At 36.5% G+C, this 23,413-nt stretch overlaps 1 protein-coding gene across 1 annotated transcript in view; it reads left to right on the top strand.

Annotated features, from left to right (window-relative positions):
• The window catches only part of rgs12a (regulator of G protein signaling 12a), a 56,926-nt gene that overhangs the window by 1,866 nt on the left and 31,647 nt on the right, over positions 1 to 23,413 (top strand). Inside the window, exons 2-3 of the mRNA XM_015607307.3 lie at positions 4 to 1,935; positions 5,725 to 5,826. Of these exons, the coding sequence (XP_015462793.3) occupies positions 97 to 1,935; positions 5,725 to 5,826 (1,941 nt within the window). The 5' untranslated portion in view covers positions 4 to 96. The remainder of the gene's footprint in view (positions 1 to 3; positions 1,936 to 5,724; positions 5,827 to 23,413) is intronic.

The raw sequence follows: 23,413 nt of genomic DNA, 5'->3' as shown, positions 1-23,413 counted from the left end.
TAGTTAGGATGTCTGCTGGCCATTGCTTTCTGCTGTGATCAGCACATTCAACTTCCGAAATTATTCAGTCTGCTGTGATTTGGAGGTATCTCAGAAATGAGGGTTGTGGAGCCACCTGGAGCTGTGAGGAGATGTCTGGACCTTCCTCCAAGCTCGACAGTCCGCAGGGTGGAGATGGAACGTGGGAGGGCTGGATATGGATTCACCATGGCTGGCCAGGCTCCCTGCATCTTGAGAGGAATTATGAAGGGGAGCCCTGCTTATAGTGTTGGACTGAGACCTGGTGACTACATTTTGAGTGTGAATGGAACGGATGTGTCTAAGGCCTCACATGACAATGTGGTGGAGCTCATTGGCTCGTCTTCACGTTCACTTTGTTTGCTTGTCACATCAGCTGACGAGCCGTTCGTTGAGTCTGGCTCTAGTGACGAGGAGCTGGCGTTTCAGATAAATCAGACACAGACATGGCTAAATCCTGGAAAGATGGATTCCAGTACCTTTGAGAAACCACATGAGAAAAGTATGCGTGAGCCATTGATGCAATCAGTGGGAAGTTTTGATACTGTTTTTGAGATTTCAGGCCAAACGTCTGTTAATTCCTATTCCAAAAAGGAGTCTAAGCAGAGACCCATGTCTGAACCAGATATGTCTTACTGGGGTCATCAAAGTCAATCCAAATGCAGCCACCCCCATGCCATTGGTATGGAGGAGCCAACTCGTGTTATGAGTAAGGATTCAGTCTTTTCTGACTTTCAGTGTCAGAATAATATTTTGCCTGACTCCAGTGCCCTCAATGTGGAAATGGTGGTCGGTTACATAAGCTCCATGGAACTGGATCTAGTGACTTCACGCTCTGAAGAAAGCACCATACAAACAATTCGGAGCTGCATCAGCCGAATTGGAATTGAGCAGAAAACCCACTCGCTGGTGATGATGAGAATCAAATGCAATTGCGTGCAGCTTTGTGATGACAGGGATGTGGCTTTGGCCACATATCCTGCAGAGAACCTGGCTTTGTGTGTAATATGCTCTGAAGACAATAGATTCTTCTGTTTTCTCTCAATGGATGGAACTAAAACTGACAAAAACAAAGCAGAAGAAAGCACCTGTCTGAAGACATTGTGCCACGTATTCTTTATAGACCCAGAATTGTACGATCACAAAGAGCACCAAAATATCACTGAGCACTTTGGCTTCTCGTGCACTCCTGATCCTGACACCCAGGGATGCTTGGAGTTTCCTCAGACTCCATACTCCATTGTGCAGTTTGTGTCCGTCCTCTACACTGACATGGGAGACTATGTTGAGAAGTTGAGACTTAAACTGGACAGTGAGGATGCTGATGAAAGTGATAGAAACACCCGAAACAGTGGTAGCGGTGACAGCGGGATTAGCAACGTGTCTCCAGAAGATCACGAAAGCCTGGCTGACCGATGGAGTCTCCCCTCTCCAAACTCTTCTGGTCATCTTTGGGATAAACCTCCTCCGTACTCTTCCAGAGAAAGGAATGGAAAATCTCTTAAGGTAGAACGTAGGTGCCTCCTTTCAGAGCCATTTCCAGCCCCTGCTGTACCTGTGAGTCCACAAACAGGTGCTACTACCAAGCCAGAGGGCTCAGGCTGTGCACCAGTGCCAACTCTGTCCCCAGTCAAACAAACAAATGTGCCTGAAAATCCATCCAAACGCAGGGGCAGTCAGCGCTGGCCCTCTGTTGCCATCCGATCACGCTGGCAGAAACCTCGGCCTAATAGCATTGAAAGCTTGGCAGACACTGATTCCAATGGACTCAAGGACAAAAACGGCACTTTGCCACCTGCCATGGAAAAAATCCCTACGCTGAGATACAGAACGCCAGGGGACCTTGAAGGGCCTCAGCACAGCCTGACTCGGAAACTCTTCAGCAGTGGTTCTAAAAATAAGAATGGGGATAACAAGGTAAGATTTGTGGCATTTAATCATCTGATTGCATATCGCTGTCATTAGTACAAGTGGCTGGTTGTTTATTCTGTTAATTTAATACTGTGTCAACGCATATTCGGATAGGCCTATTTCTGAAAACAGAGATTCCTTCTTTTAAAATATTTCCATCCACACAGAGACAAAATGGTTAGGGTGATTGTACCTTATAAAGAGAGATGTGGAGACATCAACACACCTCGAAATAGGAGGAAGAAACCCCCCCCACAGAGATTTAATCCTAAATAACCCTACTCCCTTATGGTATACTAAACAATTACAGAGAATTATAGATTTGTAATTAATATATTCATAGGATAAAATATGAAATCTATCTGAAGTCTATCTGCATGTATGCATGTTGTAGTTGTTTGCTTTATGCAGTATATATGGAGTAAGGAGATATTTGAAGTTCAGCCAAAAACATACATCTGTTGTGATGTTAGTCTTTACTAGGGGTAGGACAGTATATTGATAACATAATAAATTGTATCATATCAATACATAGCATTAAGTATCATAAACTCCCTTAGACTCGTTCCCCATTTTGACTCACCAATTAATCATCTTAAGTGAAATGCTTTAACTAAAAATAGCTCATTTTAATGCCATCCTTCATATAAGATATTCAGAATCCAGTTAAAAATACACATGATCAGATTAAACTTTAATGTAGGTGGCTTCGGCCATTTCTATCTCCTGTACACATAATATCGTCTGAACCTTTGAACTGTCCTTAATGCATATAGCAACACTGAGATGCAGATAATAAGATCTCACTTTAAGTCAGGGGTGTCAGGTGGAATGGAGGCTGGCCTTTAGACAAGATCCCACTCTATAAGCCAAGGGTGTCTAAAGGAAAGGAGGACTATAGGCCATTCCACTGCACACTTTAGCCTTCTACTCCATTTAACACACCTTATTTAGCTCATTTAGCTAATTACACAGGCCTTTACGAGTCTAAGACAGAGGGAGAAGACTAATCTCTGTAGGGTTGTGACCCTCCATGACCTGAGGATGAGCTGTGGTGATACCACATAACCATGGATCTCTCAGGTTAAAGTAATCTTATGTATTAGATAAGTTGCAAACTTTTTTTTTATGAAACAGTCATTAGGTGAATAAGTAAAAAAGAATATCTTAATCTTATTCCTTGTATATTTTTTTAAAAGTAAACTAAACATGGAAAAGTACATGCTTTAAGCATTAGAATTTATACTTACTTTATACATACTTAAGAACATACTAAATGTATTATTTTAGAGCATCTTATAACTTTTAGTTAATTATATTTAAACTGTAATCAAGCCATATTTAAATACAACATAAACATTGTGCTTTAGTTGTGCTCCGTTCATACAATTTCTGCAAACATATGCAAACATAATTGTTAATGTACCACTTTGTGTATTGATGCACGTATTGTGTACATATTGTACACTTTAATGCTATTGTAGAGAAACTACACTGTATTGCACTTTAAGCAGTATTTAATGCCACTTCTACGTGTAATTCATGACCCACTCTCAGCAGCAAAGAATTCAACTTACTCCTAAAGCCCTCAACACTGAGCTCAGGTAAATACAATAACACTAAGAGCTCAACTGCACACATAAGAGATGGTAGTCTAGGAGAAATAACTTCATAGTGAAAGAGGGAAAGACATGCCTAGTATGCAAATAGCGTGCCAGGAGCCAATGGGAATGGTGTAAGTGACTCACCAAGGCTACACTGCTCAAACATTTGGCAAACCCTAAATGTCACTTTATTAGGCTGAAACTGAAAAATAATAAAATAATTTAATTTGGTATATTACTTTACTGTACATTTCTTGGCATAAGATGTATGCATCAATATGTGAGAAACATTTTAAAATATACTTTTAAATAATACCTTTTTATATATATTTTTAATTTTTTTATTTTTATCCCATTTTCAACCCCAATTTACAAGGCCAATTACCTAACCCACTCATTAAGACCCTCTCCCCCTATCATATCAGTAATGTCCCAACAGCAGGAGGGTGACACATGTGAAGTCAGCCACCGCCTCTTTTTTGAACTGCTGCTGATGCAGCATTGTCGAGCAGCATCACAGCACGCTCCGAGGAAAACGCAGCGACTCGGTTCTGATATATCAGCTCACAGACACCTTGTGCTGATTGACATCACCCTAAGAGTGATGAGGGGAAAGAGCGCCATCCTACCCACCCAGAGAAATTAGGCCAGTTGTGCTCTCTCAGGGCTCCAGCAGCTGATGGCAAGCTACATGAATGGGATTCGAACAGGTTTCAGTATGTTAACAAGTACACATATTTTATATCAACACACTGAAGTATGATTTAATGTATATTGCTTAAAATATATTTTTATGAAAATACAGAGAAAATATTTTTAATGTCTATTTCAAGAGGTATGTGAAAAAGAAAATGTACTTTTAGCTCTACCTAATTTGAACATACTTTTAGTGCTCTTAGTTATACTTCCTTTTCACAAAGGATACCAGACTGCAAGTAGCAAGCTTAGCTGCACACTAAGCCTATCCTGGACTATCCAGCACTGATCTGAGTGAAAAAACAGATGGTGCGGCATAGCTGAGGCACAGCAGATGGAGCTGTTGTGTTGATTAGTGGAGCCCAATATGATTACACCCGGATAGATCAGTGTGAAAGCAGCTAAGCTCTGTTTAGATTCAGTGGAGTCACCTAGCAACCATTGGCTAGCCACTAATCACAGGCTGTTCTGGGAGCAGAATAATGGAATAGGACTGTGTTTAGTCTAACTGACCTCTAACACTCCTCAGTCTTAATCTGTCATGGTGTGTCCATTAGTTTGATTATGTGCTGTAAATGTAATTGTCCACATCATACAAAAACCCAGCATTAACCATGTTCAGGCTCTTTATTTGATTTTACCCTCAGCCTGCACACAGTGTTGTATTACTTTAGGGAATTCTGTTGAAATCCAGGTTGAAATGAAGCTTTGCCTCAGGCTTTTGCTAATTCTGTTTGCTAGTGTTTGCTAGACAGTGTTTCTTCCTCAAGACGGCATATTTTTGTCTTAAGGGATGATGCTAAGATTAACTCGGTTAACTCTGGGCCTTCCATCTGTTCTGAGGGAGCACCGTATTTAGATGGAAAGGAAATTACAGGGTTTTTTTGGTATGTGTGATATCATGTTTATTACTGCTAGGCATTCCAGTCAAACAAATGTTCAGTGTGTATATGTTTTTAGTTATCTTTTTAAAGAAAATTATATAGGCTAAAATGTGTGGTTCAAATGTGCAGGTAAAGTGGGTGTAAGTTAAACTTCATGTGGGAATTTATGTGCAAATGTATATGGAAATTTGTTCTGTTCACCAAATCCAGCAATATGAACATATAAGAGGAAGATTGTACATAGACTGTAAAATAGTTGTTTCAATCACTCAGCATCAAGTAGGGCTGGCCAATATGGTTAAAAGATAATGTCTGGATATGCTAAGGAGAAAAGACAATGTACTGTAAAATATGAAGAACACCTTAATAAAGTACACTATATTGTAAAAGTATTCGTTCACCCATCCAAATCATTAAACTCACATTCCAATCAATTACTCACACACAGGTGAATAAAATCAAGCCCCCAAGCATACATACCATTTTATCCTGTTGAAAAGTTTTTTTTTAATAACTCCCTTGTTAATGGATGAAAAGTAAAAACTACAGATACTAACAGTTAATACTAAATAATACCAACACTTATGTTATATTGTATATTTCACTCCTAGGGTTCCAGGTTTTGGGGTCTCACTAGAGGACGCTCTTCTGTTCGGCGAACAGCAGCTCAGGCCAAGAGACTCAGTCTGGCTCGTTCACTGGATGACCTTGAGGTAAGCATAGCAGAAACATTAAAAACAAAAAGGCTTATTCGGGCAGACTGAATGCTTCTGGTATTTTATAGTGTGCAGTATGTTCATTTATGTTTTTAATATAATCCCCCATTTCCAAAATTTGGGATAATGAAAGAAACAGCAGAATATAATGTAAAGAATAAAGTATAATGCAATTTTGCACAGATTTGCATACTTTAAGTTGATATTATTATAATATTTTTAAAACTAGCTTTTTAGACATATGCATTGATTTAAAAAATACCTGCAGATTTGTGCTCAGGCAGGAAACCTTGTTAGAAAATTAAACAATAAATGGACAGGGTAACACTTTATAATACTGTTCCATAGTTAATAGGTAACTAAGCAGGAACTAAGCAGTAACTAATTAATAGTGCTGCAGTAACACCTAAATATTTTCTATTAACTACCAGGGAGTACTGAATAATTACTTAGTATATAGTACTGAACTAATGATTATAGTAGTTCACTATTAACTCCACAATAATTACTGAGACTTACATATCTCCCAGAGAACTACTACTAATTATGTCTCCTTTATAATAACTATTCATTAATTTCTGCTCAAATCAACATTAACTACTGAAAACCCTTACATGCCACCTGGGGAACTATAGATCTAAATCAGTCTACACAAACAGTTATTTAATCAGTGGTGATATTAAAGGCATATTTGAAGCCAGTGACACCATTTGTAGTAGTAGTGACATTAATTACCTTATTATCATCATTATCTTCCAAATATTAGCAACATATAGTAAAATACTACAGTGTGTTGTAATCTGCTTAAACTTTATAACTTAATATTATTACATAGTAGACATTATATATGTTCTCCAGAAGGCATCTAAGACTATAAGACTGACTATACTCAATTTTGTTTTAACGGTCACTGCTTTAATTTTAAGCACCAACCTTATAAACGTTCATCTTCAGCCTTGCAGTCTCACAGACTTTTGTGCGCATTATTAGGGTAATTACGGTAATTCCACAGCGCCGATCCCTAGCCTCAGTGTGTTTATCTGCTGCTGCAGGTTATTCTATCAGTGGTGATATTAAAGTCAGTGACACCACTTATCATATATTAACCTTACTTACCTTAGTATGCTCAATATCTTCCAAATGTTAGACACACTGAAATGTGCAGTAGTCTGCTTAACCCCCATTTTTGTAATATTCTGTCAGTGTGTTACAGGTGTTTATTCTAAACCTGTGCTCTTCTTCGGTCCTCCTGGAGATGTGCTCAGTAGAAGTGATGGCTCACATACAGCTTTACTGTAGGTTGTGTCCTACATCCTTATTCTGGAGGAAATCATGTTTAAATGAATAAATATTTGTGTTAGATAACGGACTAGGCATCCCTGTGTTCTTCATAGATAATTAATAAGGGGTCCCTGTCTTCTTTTTTCAGGAGTTAACAGCAGCACACGGTAACCCATTACTAATGACTGAGGAGTTACTGTGTTCTTCTTTAGGAGTTACTGCAGATCATGTCACAGTATTATAAAGTGAGAAACATGGTAACTAATTATTAATTACTGAGGAGTTACTGTGTTCTTCTTTAGGAGTTACTGCAGATCATGTCACAGTATTATAAAGTGAGAAACATGGTAACTAATTACTAATTACTGAGGAGTTACTGCAGATCAGAACACAGTATTATAAAGTGAGAAACATGTTAACTAATTACTGAGGAGTTACTGCAGATCATGTCACAGTATTATAAAGTGAGAAACATGGTAACTAATTACTAATTACTGAGGAGTTACTGCAGATCAGAACACAGTATTATAAAGTGAGAAACATGATAACTAATTACTAATTACTGGGGAGTTACTGTGTTCTTCTTTAGGAGTTACTGCAAATCATATCACAGTATTATAAAGTGAGAAACATGGTAACTAATTACAAATTACTGAGGAGTTACTGTGTTCTTCTTTAGGAGTTACTGCAAATCATGTCACAGTATTATAAAGTGAGAAACATGGTAACTAATTACTAATTACTGAGGAGTTACTGTGTTCTTTAGGAGTTACGGCAGATCATGTCACAGCATTATAAAGGGAAATATACATTAATAATAATAATAATAATAATAATAACACACATTTAACCTAGCTTACTAACACACACACATTTAACCTAGTTAACTAACACACACACATTTAAACTAGCTAACACAATTAACTTACCTAACACACACATTTTCCCTTGCTAACTTAGCTAGCAAACGAACACACATAACCTAGCTAACTAACACACACATAACCTAGTTAACTTAGACAGTTAACTAACACACACAACTTAGCTAATTTAGCTGGCCTACACACATCCTAAAGCTGGTTAACAACCCACAAAGAGTCCTCATCTGATCCGGGGGTAAAATAAGCTGTAAAAGATCTCAATATCTTGATTACTAGTTTATTTTCAATCAAATACAGAAATATGAAAGCAGCAGTCTCTCCTCCAGCAGCAGCAGCACAGCAGAGAATTTACACGAAGGACCAGGAGAGCTGCGTTCGCTGTGAAATTACCGTAATTACCCTAATAATGCGCAGATAAAAAAAAAAAAACTCTGTGAGACTGCAAAGGCTGCACTTTTATAAGGCTGATACCTAATAATAAAGCAATGATTGTTACATTATTACTGTCTTACAGTCATTCTTAGAGTCTTAGATGCCTTCTGGAGAACTTTCAGCAATGTCTTCTATGCAATAATATTACGTTATAATGTTGTTTTTTTTCTTCCAAAAATGATGGTTAAGCAATAACTGTAGTATTTTACTATATGTTGCTAATATTTGGAAGGAACTGAGGATAATAAGGTAATTAAGGTTACCACTACTACAAATGGTGTCACTTGCTTAATTCAAAAATGCTTTCAATTAATATGCATTTAACTCAAATATGCCTGATTTAGATCTATAGTTCCCCAGGTGGCATGTAAGGGTTTTCAGTAGTTAATGTTGATTTGAGCAGAAATTAATGAATAGTTATTATAAAGGAGACATAATTAGTAGTAGTTCTCTGGGAGATATGTAAGTCTCAGTAATTATTGTGGAGTTAATAGTGAACTACTATAATCATTAGTTCAGTACTATATACTAAGTAATTATTCAGTACTCCCTGGTAGTTAATAGAAAATATTTAGGTGTTACTGCAGCACTATTAATCAGTTACTGCTTAGTTCCTGCTTAGTTACCTATTAACTATGGAACAGTATTATAAAGTGTTACCATGGACAGTAATTGTTAGTTTTTTTGTGAATGCTCTGTTACACATTCAAATACAGATAATTGTACTGTCCTATAAATCAGATAACTATACTGTTATACAATGTATCTTCTTTTCTTCTGCTCATCATTTTTTCTGACTGATATTTACTGCTTATCTTATCCTGCAGTTTATGAGATATCAGCACTTTTCTGAATTCAAACTGTTGGGTCAATATGGGCTTGTATGCACATTTTCAATTGCTTTTTTAAATTGCAACATATTTTTGCTAATTTATTCCCCATATGAATAAATAAAGTGCAAAAATGTTGTGCACCCATCTTGTGTCCACTTATCTCAGTAGCACCTGGGATATCAGAGCAACCACCTGACAACTCCATCATAACTAATTAGCAAAGCTGTTGTTACACCCAGTACCATAGCAACCATTTAGCAACACCATAACAGCATAGAAGTCACCTAGCATACCCTCAGCCACACAGTAGTAACCAGCTGAGATACCAAAGTAACCACTTAGCAACAGCATGGCAAACACCTGGGGTACCGCAGAAACCATTAGGCAGCCACTTAGGGAAACTAGAGCAACCATCTTACAACACCATGGGAACCAGGTAGAAGCACATAGCAACTAGCCTAGCAACTGTCTGTATTGCAAGTGGAATCCATTTTAGCTGTGTAAACATGATGCGTTCTCTTTAGAAAATGTACTTTTGTATTTGAAGTCATGCTGGTGTTTTTTGTTTGAATCTCTTGTTGACTTGGTCTCCATTAATTTTAAGATTTACATTCTCTCTATTAAGGTTGTAAACAAACTTTGATTATTCTCTTTTAGCACACACTCCTAAAAGATAAACTGATATTTCAACCTGCTGATGTTCAGAAGATATGAGATGTTGATTTATCATTGAAATACAGTGTCTCTACTTCAGTGTTCCAGATGTCTTAATTGGTTATGTTTTCTTTAATGGTCTATTTATATTCCTATCTTAAGGAGACTAGTCTGGCCTGGGATGTGAAAACATGAGCATGTTTTGACTGTGGTCTGTTGTTCTTGGTGAAGGGTCATAGCCACTGAGCTCGAGGAGGAGCAGCTATATCTTTCAGAGTGATACACAGTGTTGATCTGTCAGTATTTTTTTTTACTTTCTGTCTGAAACCGAATGGAAGCAGTTGGTCACTCAATGTTTGTGACTGAGATGAAGGACATATATATCTTTCCTCAGCAGAAATATTAGTATTATCAATCAAAACACTGAACAATATTTTACATTAAATATATTGTAAGCACTAGTTATTAACATTGTAAATTTAATATTCAAGATGTTAAAGCTATACAGGAATACATGTAAAAAAATGTTAACAAAAAGTTTTAAACATTTTATATATTTTAGATCCTTTTAAGTAGCCACATTTAGCTTTGATAACAGAGCTGCACACTCTTGGTATTTTCTCAGTGTCTTCATAAGGTTCCAGGCATTACCAGGAATGGTTTTCTCAGCGTCTTGAAGGAGTTCCTAGAGGGACTGAACAATAGTTCAACAGTAGCTGCTTTTCCTTCATAGTGTGCTTTAACTCATCCCAAATCAAGCATCTCAGTAGGGTTTAGGTCAGGGAATTGCTACAATGTAATACATTTAATAAAAAATAAAGAAAACATTGAATGAAGAGGTGTTAAAGCGTTTGACTGGTACTGTATAGGAAAGTGCACCAAAAACATTTATAATAGTAGAATTATTATTTAATTGAATCTGCTCTCCGAATTTTTATAGTGATTTAGATATGGTTGCCAAAAATGACTAAACTAGAAGAAGATACTTGTGTTTTGTGCTGGTACAAGTGGATTAGACACAGCAGTGCTGCTGGAGTTTTCAAACACTACAGTGTCACTGCACAGGGCTATGCTTTCTAATTTTACATCTACAAAGTGGATCAGCTAAGAGTAGACAGTGAGTGGAAACAGTGTTTAAAAACTTGAGGTTAGGTTAGTTTCTAAGCCACATTAAGCACAGCAATGTCTTTTGGGAGCTGATTAGTGGCTTAAGAATAACTTGCCTTGCTAGGTTACTGGTTTCATACCTTATTGTCCACCAGAAAACAGCTTATTGTGCTCTGTGCTTTTGTTAATCAAGCCTTCTATAACCAGGAGCAATAATGCGTTCGGTATACAATACGTTCTATTCAAAGGTAGACCTCTGCTTGCTAAAAACTGGGAGAGTTTTCAGTTTTAAATCTAGGTTGGCTCTTTATTGCTTTGTAGGTCACCTTTTATTAAAGATTTCTAAACATGTTTTATGAAACGCACAGATTCTCACAGAGGTTTGAAGTAGGAAAGCTTTTGTCACTTCTCCAAGTGTGAAATCTGAGGAGTAGGAGTTTTCCTGGAATTGGAGATGGCTGTTTCATGGACCTAATGCCCTTCTGGTGGTCAGGCAAACTGGAAAGTGTGGTTATGAGAACATCAGTCATGCTGGTGTTCACCAGGAGAAACTCTGCTTAGAAAGGAGAGAGAGAAGAAAAGAGAGAGACTAAAGCAGACTCGCATGAACTGGGATGGAAAATGTCTTATGTAAGCATTAGATCTGCTGGATTGCCAGATAAGGTTGAGATTTATGGCAGACTAGCTTATTTCACCAATTTACTCTGCAATTTTGTGCCAAACTAAAGTGACCAAGACGGTGACTTAAGCAAGTTTGGTAATTATGTGCTGTCTGAGTTAAACACATCGTGATTTCAAACTCAATTGCTTTACTGGAAAAGAGATGTGGATTGCTTGTTATGTTTGCATATAAAAATTAGAGTTTAGATTCTTTGCCCAAGCCCAAGCCTGACCTGTTGCCAAACCGAACTCGAGCCGAATCGAGCAGAACGTGCACAGGCTTTAATAGGGTCAGGCTGGATCTAAGCTCTAATAGAAATCCACCAATATATATATATATATATATATATATATATATATATATATATATATATATATATATATATATATATATATTATACAGCATTGTGAAAATTTAACTAGCAAGTGAGTGTTTAAAGATAATATCAAAATAATTTGTGCTTATTTAACATTGATCAGCCATAACATTAAATGCACAAGTTAACCACTTAAAATGCCTTGTCCCATATGCTGGTTTACAGGTGTAGGTGATACAGAACCCTTTTTTCTGCAGTAAAATAAATTATTTACATTCTGAAAAATTGAGGGCTTTGAAATCTCCTACAGGAAACTTAGAGAAGCTCTCTGCTTCACTTAATAATTTCAAATCATTAACAGGAATCAACCCAAATTCTTCATGTTTAAAAAAAAGACGTAAAAACTAGACAAACATAACGAAACTAAAGGTTTGGAGGACATGAACAAACTGTTTTATTTGTATTCAGTTTATTTGTATACTTTTTAAAATGTTCTATTACAATTACAATATTGTTTTACAGTAATGTTCCTTATAAAACATGAAAGCTTTTTATGTAATGCTTGAATAGATATCCTCAAGATTTAGTGGTGTAATGTCAGGCAGACAATTGACACAAATTCTGGCCTGTTAAGGGGTTAAGGGAATAACATAAATTATCTATTTACAGTCTGATCTATTAAGAGGTGGGATGTATGTAGATGTTAGACAGCTATTGAACAGCCAGTTCTTTTAAAAAATGGGCAAGTGAAAAGGTTCAAGACACTTTGATAAGGGTCAAATATAAGGTCTTGACAAAAGGTCTTGTGAGGTGTTCCTGTGTATGCAGTGGTCAGTACCTGCCAAAAGTAATCAAAGGAAGGACGAAAAAAAAAAAAAAAAAGACAATGATGAGGCAAAACATTACGACCGGGTAAAGCGAATAAGGTTGATTGTCTTAAAAGTTACATCAATGGTGCCTGTCAGTCAGTAGTACTAGTACTCAGTAGTCGATGTGCTGAATGTTGGAGCAATGGGCAGAACTGAAAGCCTAAGCAACTTTGACAAGGGCTGAATGATCAGGCCTCTTGATCAGGACAACAATGGTTTGAACGTATAGACATATACAGTTTGTGCAAGCCAAAGAACACTTTCTGCTTAGCTTAAGACCTTTGCACAGTACTATAGAATACAAAAATTCTATGCCTGAAATTACTTTCAAATAAAAATACACCTCAGAGAATAATAACTGGCTTTTCTAGCTGAGAATAGCTGTATACACTCTGGCAGACCAGCAGCTTTCATCTACCTATAAATATCAGTCGCTCCAAAATTCAAGCAGCATAATTGTAGCAGTCTGGAGACTCTGTGAGTCTGCTGTTTTTGGCTTTCCCCTTTTTGTTTTTATTACATTATTAGATTGTAGCCATTAGTCCAAACTCAATAGCAGAGAAAACTAAAATCTTAACACCCACAAATACAGTGAAACTCCACACTCAAAAATGAATATCTATCTAAGCTTGTGAAAGAAGTTTAAGACTAACACACAATCAGACAGTCTGACCCTGTGGATATGGACATGAGATGTTGCTTTTATGATATGATGAACTACTCAAACTTTTTCTCACGCTTTGCAAATCCGGTTGATAAGTCGGCATATCTCTACAGCACTGACTTGCACACTTTCCTTTCCTTTAGGTTCATTATCACAAGAGCCTGTTGGGGCAAAGGGAAATTGATAGAGCCTCAGACATATCTGAAAATGGCTGGTGTTCAGTCTGCACTGTGTGTGGTTTGTGTGATACTGTGATACTCAGGGTTATTCTGCTTTAGACCACTGTTTTAATCAGTTATAATAACTGTAAAACATGATGCACCTGATGTTTTGCATAAAACATTTTATAGATACGCCAATGTGAAAATTCTTGGCCGATGCTGAAATCCAACATGTGTATATGTCTGTGTACGTCTGCTGCAGCCCACAACCTTGTCTAACTTTAGAAACAAATCTAACATTTATATGCTTTGTATTTAGCTTTAAACCATCTATTTAAAAACAATAACATTAAAGGCGTTTCTGAAGAATTTTTTCATTCAGGGGTAATTTTCATGATTTTCCTTTAGAAATCGTTGGTTGTTCGGATCAGCAATTTCAGTTAAATATATCATACAACAGATGAACACAGTGATATTTGAAAATGCAAAATAAAGTTAATAGGGTTTACAGAAAGTGTGTGTCAAGGGTCAAAGGTATTCAAATCATTACAACGACAAGGGTGCCTAAAATGTCTGCACCTGCCTAATTTTCTTAAAGAAAAATTGTACACTTTCTGTAAATCCTATAAATTTAATTTCTCTTCTCAAATATTACTGGGTTTATCTGCTATATGATATATTTAACTGAAATTGCTGATCTGAACAACCAATAATTATAAAGGAAAATCTTGAAAATTATTAGGGGTGCACAAACCTTTTTCATATTTCTGTAACAATAAATAAAAAATTGCTAAAATCAATACATTTTAGAGTAGAATGGCCAGTGTTGGACTGTTGAAGCCAGCATTTCTTGTTTTTTTTTCTCTATACAATTAATATGTGAGCAAGTATAGGTTTGAAATATTTTATTTTTATACCCTTTAACTGCATAGTATTGACTTACATGTTATTCGATGAAGAAATCCAGAATACTTGATTTTGAAGCTAGGAATCCAGCTACAATCTAGTGTTGGATCACAGTATTTTTCCCAAATGCATCTAAATCTTTATTTTAGGTTATTTATGTTTGCATTAATGTTAGTAATGTCCTATCCAGAATAGCAGTTTTTACATCTGCTACCCCTAATACCATAATAATCTATAATCTATATAGGCTATATATATATTGCCCACAAATATTGTCAAAAATGTTTAACACATTGTTTTATAATTGCATAGATATCTTTTTATTATTTGAATGAGCTTTATTACAAAACTGTTATAAGACTAAAGTTTACTAGCGGAAACGTGTGTGTTTACATGCAGTGTCTAGGTCATTTTTCCACATTCCCCCTAAGAGACTGTGACATAATTTCTTTGTGACTGACCTGAGGGAGTGAGGTTTCCTTACAGTGGGAGGAGAAACTGAGAGAGAGAGAGAGAGAGAGAGAGAGAAAGGAGGGAGCTTGGAGAAAGGGAGGGAGTGTTACAGAGAGAGGGAAAAGAGTTGGAAGATTTTTAAATCACTTCAGCTTCACCCTGTGAACTCTTAGAGCATGTAGGCGAATGGACATGTTTATTTATGCCGGGTGTTTGAGGGAGCGCTGAGGAAACACACATACACACACACACACACACACACACACACACACACACACACATAGAGCCACCTTAAACTCTCCACTCTCCAACAGTAAGTGCCGTTTTTCTTTTTCTGCTGTCCTAATGCATCTGTTTCAGATGAATCTCTGAGCTTTTACTTTTAGTTCTTCTTATGTGTAAAATGATCTACTTTGCATTTCTTAAGACCGTCTTTTAATGGAAAGATATACTGCTAGATTTTGAAGAAAAGATGTGGTAATGCTTTGTAATTGCAGTGTATAATTTCTGATATTTAATACCGGTAGTAGCTGGAGGGGCAGAAAGTACATGTTTAAAGACAATGTCTGGGATTACCCTACAAACACTTACAACAGAGAGAGGGAAAAAATCTAATTACAGAAATGTCAGAAGTACGATATGAATGAATAAATAAATGTGAATATGTCAGTGCTGTTATAAAAAAAACTATGTATCTTGATTGTTGTCGAAATACTCCAAAATGTGTTGGAATAACATCTTGTTATATTGGCCTCCATTGAAAATTAATACGTTTTTTTTCTTTTACTGTAAAGTTACTATTTTACACACACATATTTTTCTTTGACCAGTGACAGTGTGCTGTAATAAATGCTGTACAGTAGTGTAGTAGTGCAAAAAATGATACATATCAACAACAGCACTGTCTAGAGGGTGTAAAAGATGAAGATTCATGTAAATAGGACAAAATGTTAACAGTACAAAAAAAGAACAGTACAAAAAACAAAACATTTTGATTTTCTGATAATGTTGGTTTTATTTTATTAAGACAAAAATACATTTAGGCTGTTTAACCTGATTTCATTATATTTAAATACTTTTTATTTTAAGTAGGTTTGCTTACTTTAAGTAGTCTCCTATACCTGAGTTGACCTACTTATCTGATACAGCTCCAAAAGGTGTAGGCAATATATCTCTAACAAAACTGTCTCGCCACTATGAGTGTAATTCACTGTATTTTTCATGAGCTCTTTGCCAATTCCACAAAAATTCACAGTTTGCAAAATAGACTGGCCACATCTACTATTCCGTTTTCCTTCACAGTCATTATGATTCACATGTGATTAAGCTCCAGTGTGCGCTCCCATTAATATCTAAAGGAAGCATTTACTGTAGAACCACTGTGCTGTGATAATGGGCGCCACACTCATTTGGAGCTTGACAATAGCTTGAGTAGGTTGAGCAATTTCAGAGACTAGAGTCTATCCTGACTAGGAATGAGGAGTAGCGTTTGTCCTCTGGATGATCAGCCGTCTTGGTATACTCTGCTTGGCTGTGAGCTGGTAACCCTAAACCACAAAAGCTGTGAGAGCAGCCCTTAATCTAGCTGTCAGAGAAAATACCTTGATGAAGGCCAGCTGTTATTTTGATTATACCGAAGAGAAGGTTGGGAAGTGCCAGACTGGCTTTATTCTGTGAAGTGTAGAACCTTGAGGTGGAAAAGATGGAGATAATTAAGTTTGAACATATATGTAGTGTTTGTGTGCAGTTAAGTGCTTGGTTATCTGCTAATTTAATGCAGTAGAACAGCAAATTATGTAATGTGACTAGAAGTTAATCCTGAGAAGTTGAGAGCTGGTAGTGTCTAGTATCATTCACATTTTTCACTGGTTCCAACATTTAAGCAGCAATATGTGGAATATTACCTTAAAATTATGTCAGTGCTTCACAGACATGTAGTAAGAAGAATAGTGACTCTAACTGCACTGTGTAACTTTGATGAACCTAGCTGGACAATGTTGGTAAGGACTGTAAAATCTGAGTGGTATTTGTGTAAGATCCTGTAGCATCACACCACTAAGTTTTGGTTTTCTATCTGCCTAGCTGTTTGGGTTGAGTGATGCTGATTAGATCATAAATGGCCACAGCAACTTAGCTGTTAGGTGGAGGAGGTTACTAGTTGTAACTATAAGTTTATAATATAATTTATATTGAGTAAATGGGAAAATAGAGCATATGGCCCTATGTTTTACCCCAAATATTAGGTGCAGGAATTTTCATCTTTCTGTATTCTGTTACTCTCAGCTTGTCCAGAAAGGCATGTGTAAAGTGTGTCCTTCCAAACTACAGGGGGAGCCCAGAAGTAATAAATTGCATTTCTCACATAGTGCTGCTTTTAGCAATGACGAAAAATGCACCCAGTACAGATTTCAATATTTGATTAAGATATGAGTGAAATACATTTTGTATATCTACACAGAATTCCAAAATCTGTGCATCACTTGTTCAATTAGTGTATTCCTTCTAATTCTGTTAAAGAGGAAGTCTTTCAAACAGGAATGGTCATTTCCTCTTTGTAAGCCAATGTGTTGTGCCGCTATCGCTACCTAAGTATTTGCATGTTTTTGCTCTTTGAACTACGCTGACATACAGAGATGAATGGGAAGCTGTTAGTGACCTCTTCCCAAGAGAGCTACTTACTGCCTTCCTACTGCAGTCAGAGTAGCCACAAGTCTCCAGCAGTTTTTGTATTAACCCTGCTAAGAAAAGCCACTTCTGGTAATGGACACATGGCCCTTACCAGCTGACCTGATGTCAGTTTGAAATAGTTGAAGTAATACTGGAGGATTAAATCAGTCGTAAAGAATGTAATAGGCAAAGCAGTCGAGGATCTTTATGTTTTTCGAGACGCTGTGCATTTCTCCACTGTAAAAACCCAGCTCAGCTTGTTATTTTTACACATACTCTTCATCATGACTCTGAAAGCAGCCGGTTCAGCGCTCGTGCTCGGTCAAAGGGAGCTATTTTTGTCGAGAAAGGCTTCTGTCATGTGTAATTATGAGCATCAGGTTGCAGTTTGAAAGACCACTGGTTCGGTACAAAGGCAGAGGAGAAAACTTTTGAAAGTGTGGTTGGGTGGGGTCGCGGGGAAGCTCAGATGGTGACTGATGCACTCCCTCCAGGCTAAATGAGGCCTGCCTGCCCTCGTCCTTCATGCCACTCATCCTGGAGGGTTAGTGGGTGGTTTACTGTGCGTGGCCTCGTAAATGCAAATTGTTTACTATTAAAATGTTCACTGGAGGTGAAACCCATGATTCATCCTCCATCAGGCTGTATGAGGGTTATATTTCAAATCCTGTTTTATTTTTGGGGTAAAATTGTTTTGTATAAACCATGGTTTTGTAGCATTTTTGAAAGAACCTCTCTATTTTAGTACTGCTAATCTGTAGATTCTATATGTATGAGTATACTGGGATTACAAAATAATATGTCGTGATATGTTGTAGGCCTTGGTATCCCCACTGATTTATAGAATTGAAAATTTAATCCTGTTTTACAAGGACCAAATTTGATTTGATTTCCGGATTTTTCGGAAGGTGGAACCCATGCTTTTTAAACCGGGCTGTAAGGGGGTCATGTTTCAAATCCTGGGTAAAATTGAGAGAGATGTGTGGAAAAACATGCTTCAGTGGAATTGCTGAAAAAAATTGTCATTTTAGTACTATTTATTGTTTCCTGCCCCATTGTTTCATGTAAAATGTATATATATATATATATATATATATATATATATATATATATATATTATATACATTATATATATATATATATAAAGGTTTTTGTCTCTCTATTGTACAACTGTGGCCTTCACATGATTTTATACATTTAATCTTCACAAAAAAGAAATGCATGTTTTTACTCACTTCCTTCTGAGGCACAGCCTTAGCTCAGAGTTAAATAAAATAAATATTTAGCAACTCATTTCCCAATCCATCAATTTACGACTTTGAAAACCCCATTTTAAAAAACATCACTCCATGATGTTGGAGTGTTTCAGCCCTATAAGCATTGGCCTTTTCATTTGGATCATCTGGTTTGGACCCCTGTGGTGCCACAGACATCCATGACAGAGAGTCCCAACAAAAACAGTTGGCTGGCTGGCTGGGATGGCCCTCCCTCTTCCTCATCACTCAGCGATGCTGCTCAGTGCAGTTGTCTATTAGTTGATGTTACAGACTTGTCAGTAAGTGTTATTCTTTAAACATGCTCAGAAGATGCTGTTGATTGGCTTATTTTTAGTCTGAAGCTGCAATTTCTTAGCCTTCACTCTCCCTGCACTGGGAAAATGAGTGATGATGGAGTCTTGATTAGTGGGTGGTAACTGGAAATGACTAAATTGGTGAGACGATTGGGAAAAAATGTGGCAGAAAAACTCAATTTAACACAATTTAGGCAAATTTATTATGTAATTTCAGTGATGTGTTGATTAATTCAGACCTAAATTGGATTGCAACCTTCAGTTGAAGAATTGGTCCAGGACTGTGTATTGGCGAGAACCTGAAGATACAATATGCGTGAAAGTACAGTTAATGTTTTAATGACTTAATATATTTAAGTATGTTTAACATTAAGAATATTTGATTAAAATACTGTTTTTTTACAATGGTTTAAATTTGTTTAACAAATACACCATCTTATGTAAAATTTTACTTTATATGCCATCAGAACAGATGTAGCACAACAAAAATGAACCACTATCTGCCACCAGTCTTTACATGTAAACTATTATTACAAAGTCTACACTTTTTTCAGGATTGATACAGAATTGCAGAACATAATATCTCAATACTTTGCTATATCAGTATTTTCTTACACTCCTATAGAGTTTCGCATTACTGAACAGGTATTGTATTAGTTGGAATATAAAATTGTAAGTTTAGATGTCCGCACTCTTTATATCCTGTAATACTATTTGGAAATCTGATCTGATCTGAGCTTTAGATTAGTATCTAAAATGCTTCTGTTATTGGATTTCCACTTCAAAGGATGTCATTTTGATGCTAATACAGCAACTGTGCTGCATTGTAAGGGAAGTCCTGGGTTAAGCCGCTGTGAAATCTGCAGTTACTTTGTTTCTAGGGTTGCATTGTGATGTGTGTTCTCAGGATTTTTTACTGTCATCTCAAGAATCACATCAGACTCACATGCAGTAATGTGTAGTTGAGTAATGAAGCCTAGGCTTACACCTGTGTGCAGTAAAATTCATTTAATTCTCAAAGCAAATAAAAGTCCATGGCCTCAGTGAAGTTTTCCTTTTGGGAATTTTTACTGTGATGAATGGTCATGTCTGCTTCAGGTACAGATTGTTGCAGATTGTTGCCATAACCCCTCCTGACAGAGCATGTTTGTTTAAGCGTGTAGCGGCAGCTCCCTCGCTGATGACATATTACTTGAGCTGACGCTGATCATGCTGTAATAATCTCTTACAGCATTTTTGCTGCAAAATATTTGGGAGTGATGACAGCATTCTAAAAGAGAATACACAGGCTTATTTTCAGTTTGAGTGTGTGCCTAATATCAGATCTAATCTTGGTTGGCAATTCTGCTCTGATTTAAGCAAAGGTGGAAGCTACTTGTATTTAACTTATTTGGTCTACTTACATAGACCCAATGCAACTTGTTCAGAATGCTGCAGCGAGACTATTCAGCACCTTTGTACATCTCTAAATCCCTGACAGAATATATTACAATTCATGTTTTATTGTAATCAGAGATAACACTTTACAATATGGGGTACATTAATTAACAGTACTCAGGGTTTCCCCCAGAAAAGGTTGTCAAATTGGGGGGAGATTATTGTTAAGGCAGCCGCCTTACCTTATATACTGCTGCAGGAAACCTTTGTACTTTCAGGAGAAAGCCTTAAGTAATTATTAAATGACATTAGTTTAGACATGATCATAATTTTTAAATCATTATCAAACATTTTATTAAACATAAACTAATGTATACATTCATTATTTTTAACAACACTCTTAAATGTTAAAATCTAGTAATGTTCAGTAACGTCTTAAGTAGTGTCAATTAATACATAGTTTTGACATTACTTAACAATTTAACAATGCTTATTACTGTCATAAGTCCTTTTATTGGTGGCCCTTATTGTGATGTGTTACCTCGTCAGATTAGTTTTCAGATGCAGAACAGTGACCAAGTTGTAAATGTCTTGCAATAAACAACGTCACATGGCTATTAAAGAACACTTCAATAAGATATACAGCACACTACCAAAAGTTCTAGAAAAGCTCTTCAGGTCCAGTCAATCACCATAAACCATACAAAATCATAATAACAAAAAAAACACAGAAACATTGATAACTATGTAACTATAAAAAGTATGAAAGTTCTTTTCTTGAGAGAAATTAGAGATGAAGCCATAGAGCAGTGAATACTGTTTACTACACCTTCAAAAGACTTTTGGAAACTGGAGAAAACTGGTACAGGAAGAGGTGTGGCTGACCCACATGGCAACAACTTTAGCTCAGCTTAACATTAATGTAAGTCTAAGTTTCAGCAGTTAAGAGAAAACTTAGAGATCTGACAAGTGAACTTAAAAATAGGAGTGTTCTAAAATTTTGACCGGTAGTGCACTCACTGATAGACTTGAGGTGGGCGACATGGCTCTAGAATAATATTACAGCGTTTCAAGGTATTTTTTCAATCATGATTTTTTTTATGTTTCATTTAGAATAATAGTCTTAAACATTCATCTGAAACAAAGGAAAATCTGTAAACGTATGTCTGTTTTGTAAGCAACAGTAAGTTATTAAAAGCAGCAAAAATCTTCTAGAAAACTTTAGTGCAGGATAAATTATATATACATATAATAGCAGAACAAATGCAAAAAAGAATCCTGCATAGAAAGAATACTAATATTGTCATTCTGTGGATTTTGTATTGCTTTAAAAATTATGCTGATATTATATTATTGTGATTGGTATGATGTGGTACACATCTACTTTGATGTTATAACACTGTGATACCTGTAAAATATAATTGTGCATAAATGGTAACTTGTTACTTCATTTTCTAGCTGTAAAAGAAGCCAAAGTCGTCTGATTGAACTTGCTGTTCTGCCACTTTCCTCCTCCTTCACTCCTTTGTCTTATCAGTCTCTCCCCTCCCTCTCCAGTGGGCACAGAGGAAGTCTCCTCCGAGGTCTCTGATGTTATTTTCAGGCAGTTTGTTGTCCGCTCGAGATAAGAGGAAGAGATTTGCTTTACTCACTTGAAAATGACTCCGCAGTGATTGTTTGCTTCATGGTCTCGCTGCTTTTTGAGCTTTACTGAAAGGAGTTACGGTCCTCTTTGATTTCTAAATACACAGCAGACTGAGATAAACACAGACAGTCAGTAATGCACATTAATGCTCTATGCACACACACTCAAAAATGACTGAAGCGTCAGCTGATGCTGAGTTCATTTACTTCTTGAGGAATGAGGTCAGTGTTTTCTCTCAGCTGGAGCCGCTCAGAGAATAAGAGGAAACCTATACTGTAAATCCACAGCCCACTTTGCACTCGGGGCCATTAGAGAGAATTCACACACAGACACACACACACACGCACATATAAGCGGCAACAGCATTCCTGCACTCTAGCTTCTATAAACATCCATACACGTTCACCAATTAGCCATAACATTAACACCACCTGTAGGCCTGTCACAATAATTACATTATCCAGTTATCATACAATAATATATCGTCGCTGTCCAATGAAAAACACTTATCTCCAAAACAGCAACTTTACAGGAGAGAGAAAAAACCTTGTAAACTTTCAATGGAAGTCAATGTAAAAAAAGATTAATTTCAGGTAATTTTGAAGAGTACCTATTGGTCCGTCCATCAAGAAATTTTGGCACAGGGTTAGGGACAGTGTGTCTGTTCAAATTATGTAGTAAACTAAAACTCGACAAAAAAAGAAATAAGTGTTTTTCATAGGACAGCAACGATATGGACATCACTTTCATCACAATCATATTTGTTGACCTACATATTGTACATATTGAGCCAATTAACATTCATGAGCTTGTATATTGACTAAATTAAATTGTTTAAATTGTATGCTTTATTTATTTAGGTTATTTTAAAAAATCCTATTCTAATTCCAATGTGTGAATATTCTTAATTATTAATAGTTCATCACTCTCTATAAGGGTGTAATTACATTATTATGCTATTACATTATCATTATATCAGTAAACAATGACATTGTTTAGTGCAATCATTTCTTATCCAAAGAAAGTCATTCTGACAGGCTTAACCACCTGCCTAATATTGAGTGGGTCCCCCTGGTGCCATTACAACAGATCTGAACATTTGCAGCT

The sequence above is a fragment of the Astyanax mexicanus genome, chromosome 8 (genome assembly GCF_023375975.1).
Source record: "Astyanax mexicanus isolate ESR-SI-001 chromosome 8, AstMex3_surface, whole genome shotgun sequence".
NCBI lineage: Eukaryota > Metazoa > Chordata > Actinopteri > Characiformes > Acestrorhamphidae > Astyanax > Astyanax mexicanus.
The sequence above is the reverse complement of the archived record's forward strand: the minus strand, read 5'-3'. Positions and strand labels throughout refer to the sequence as shown.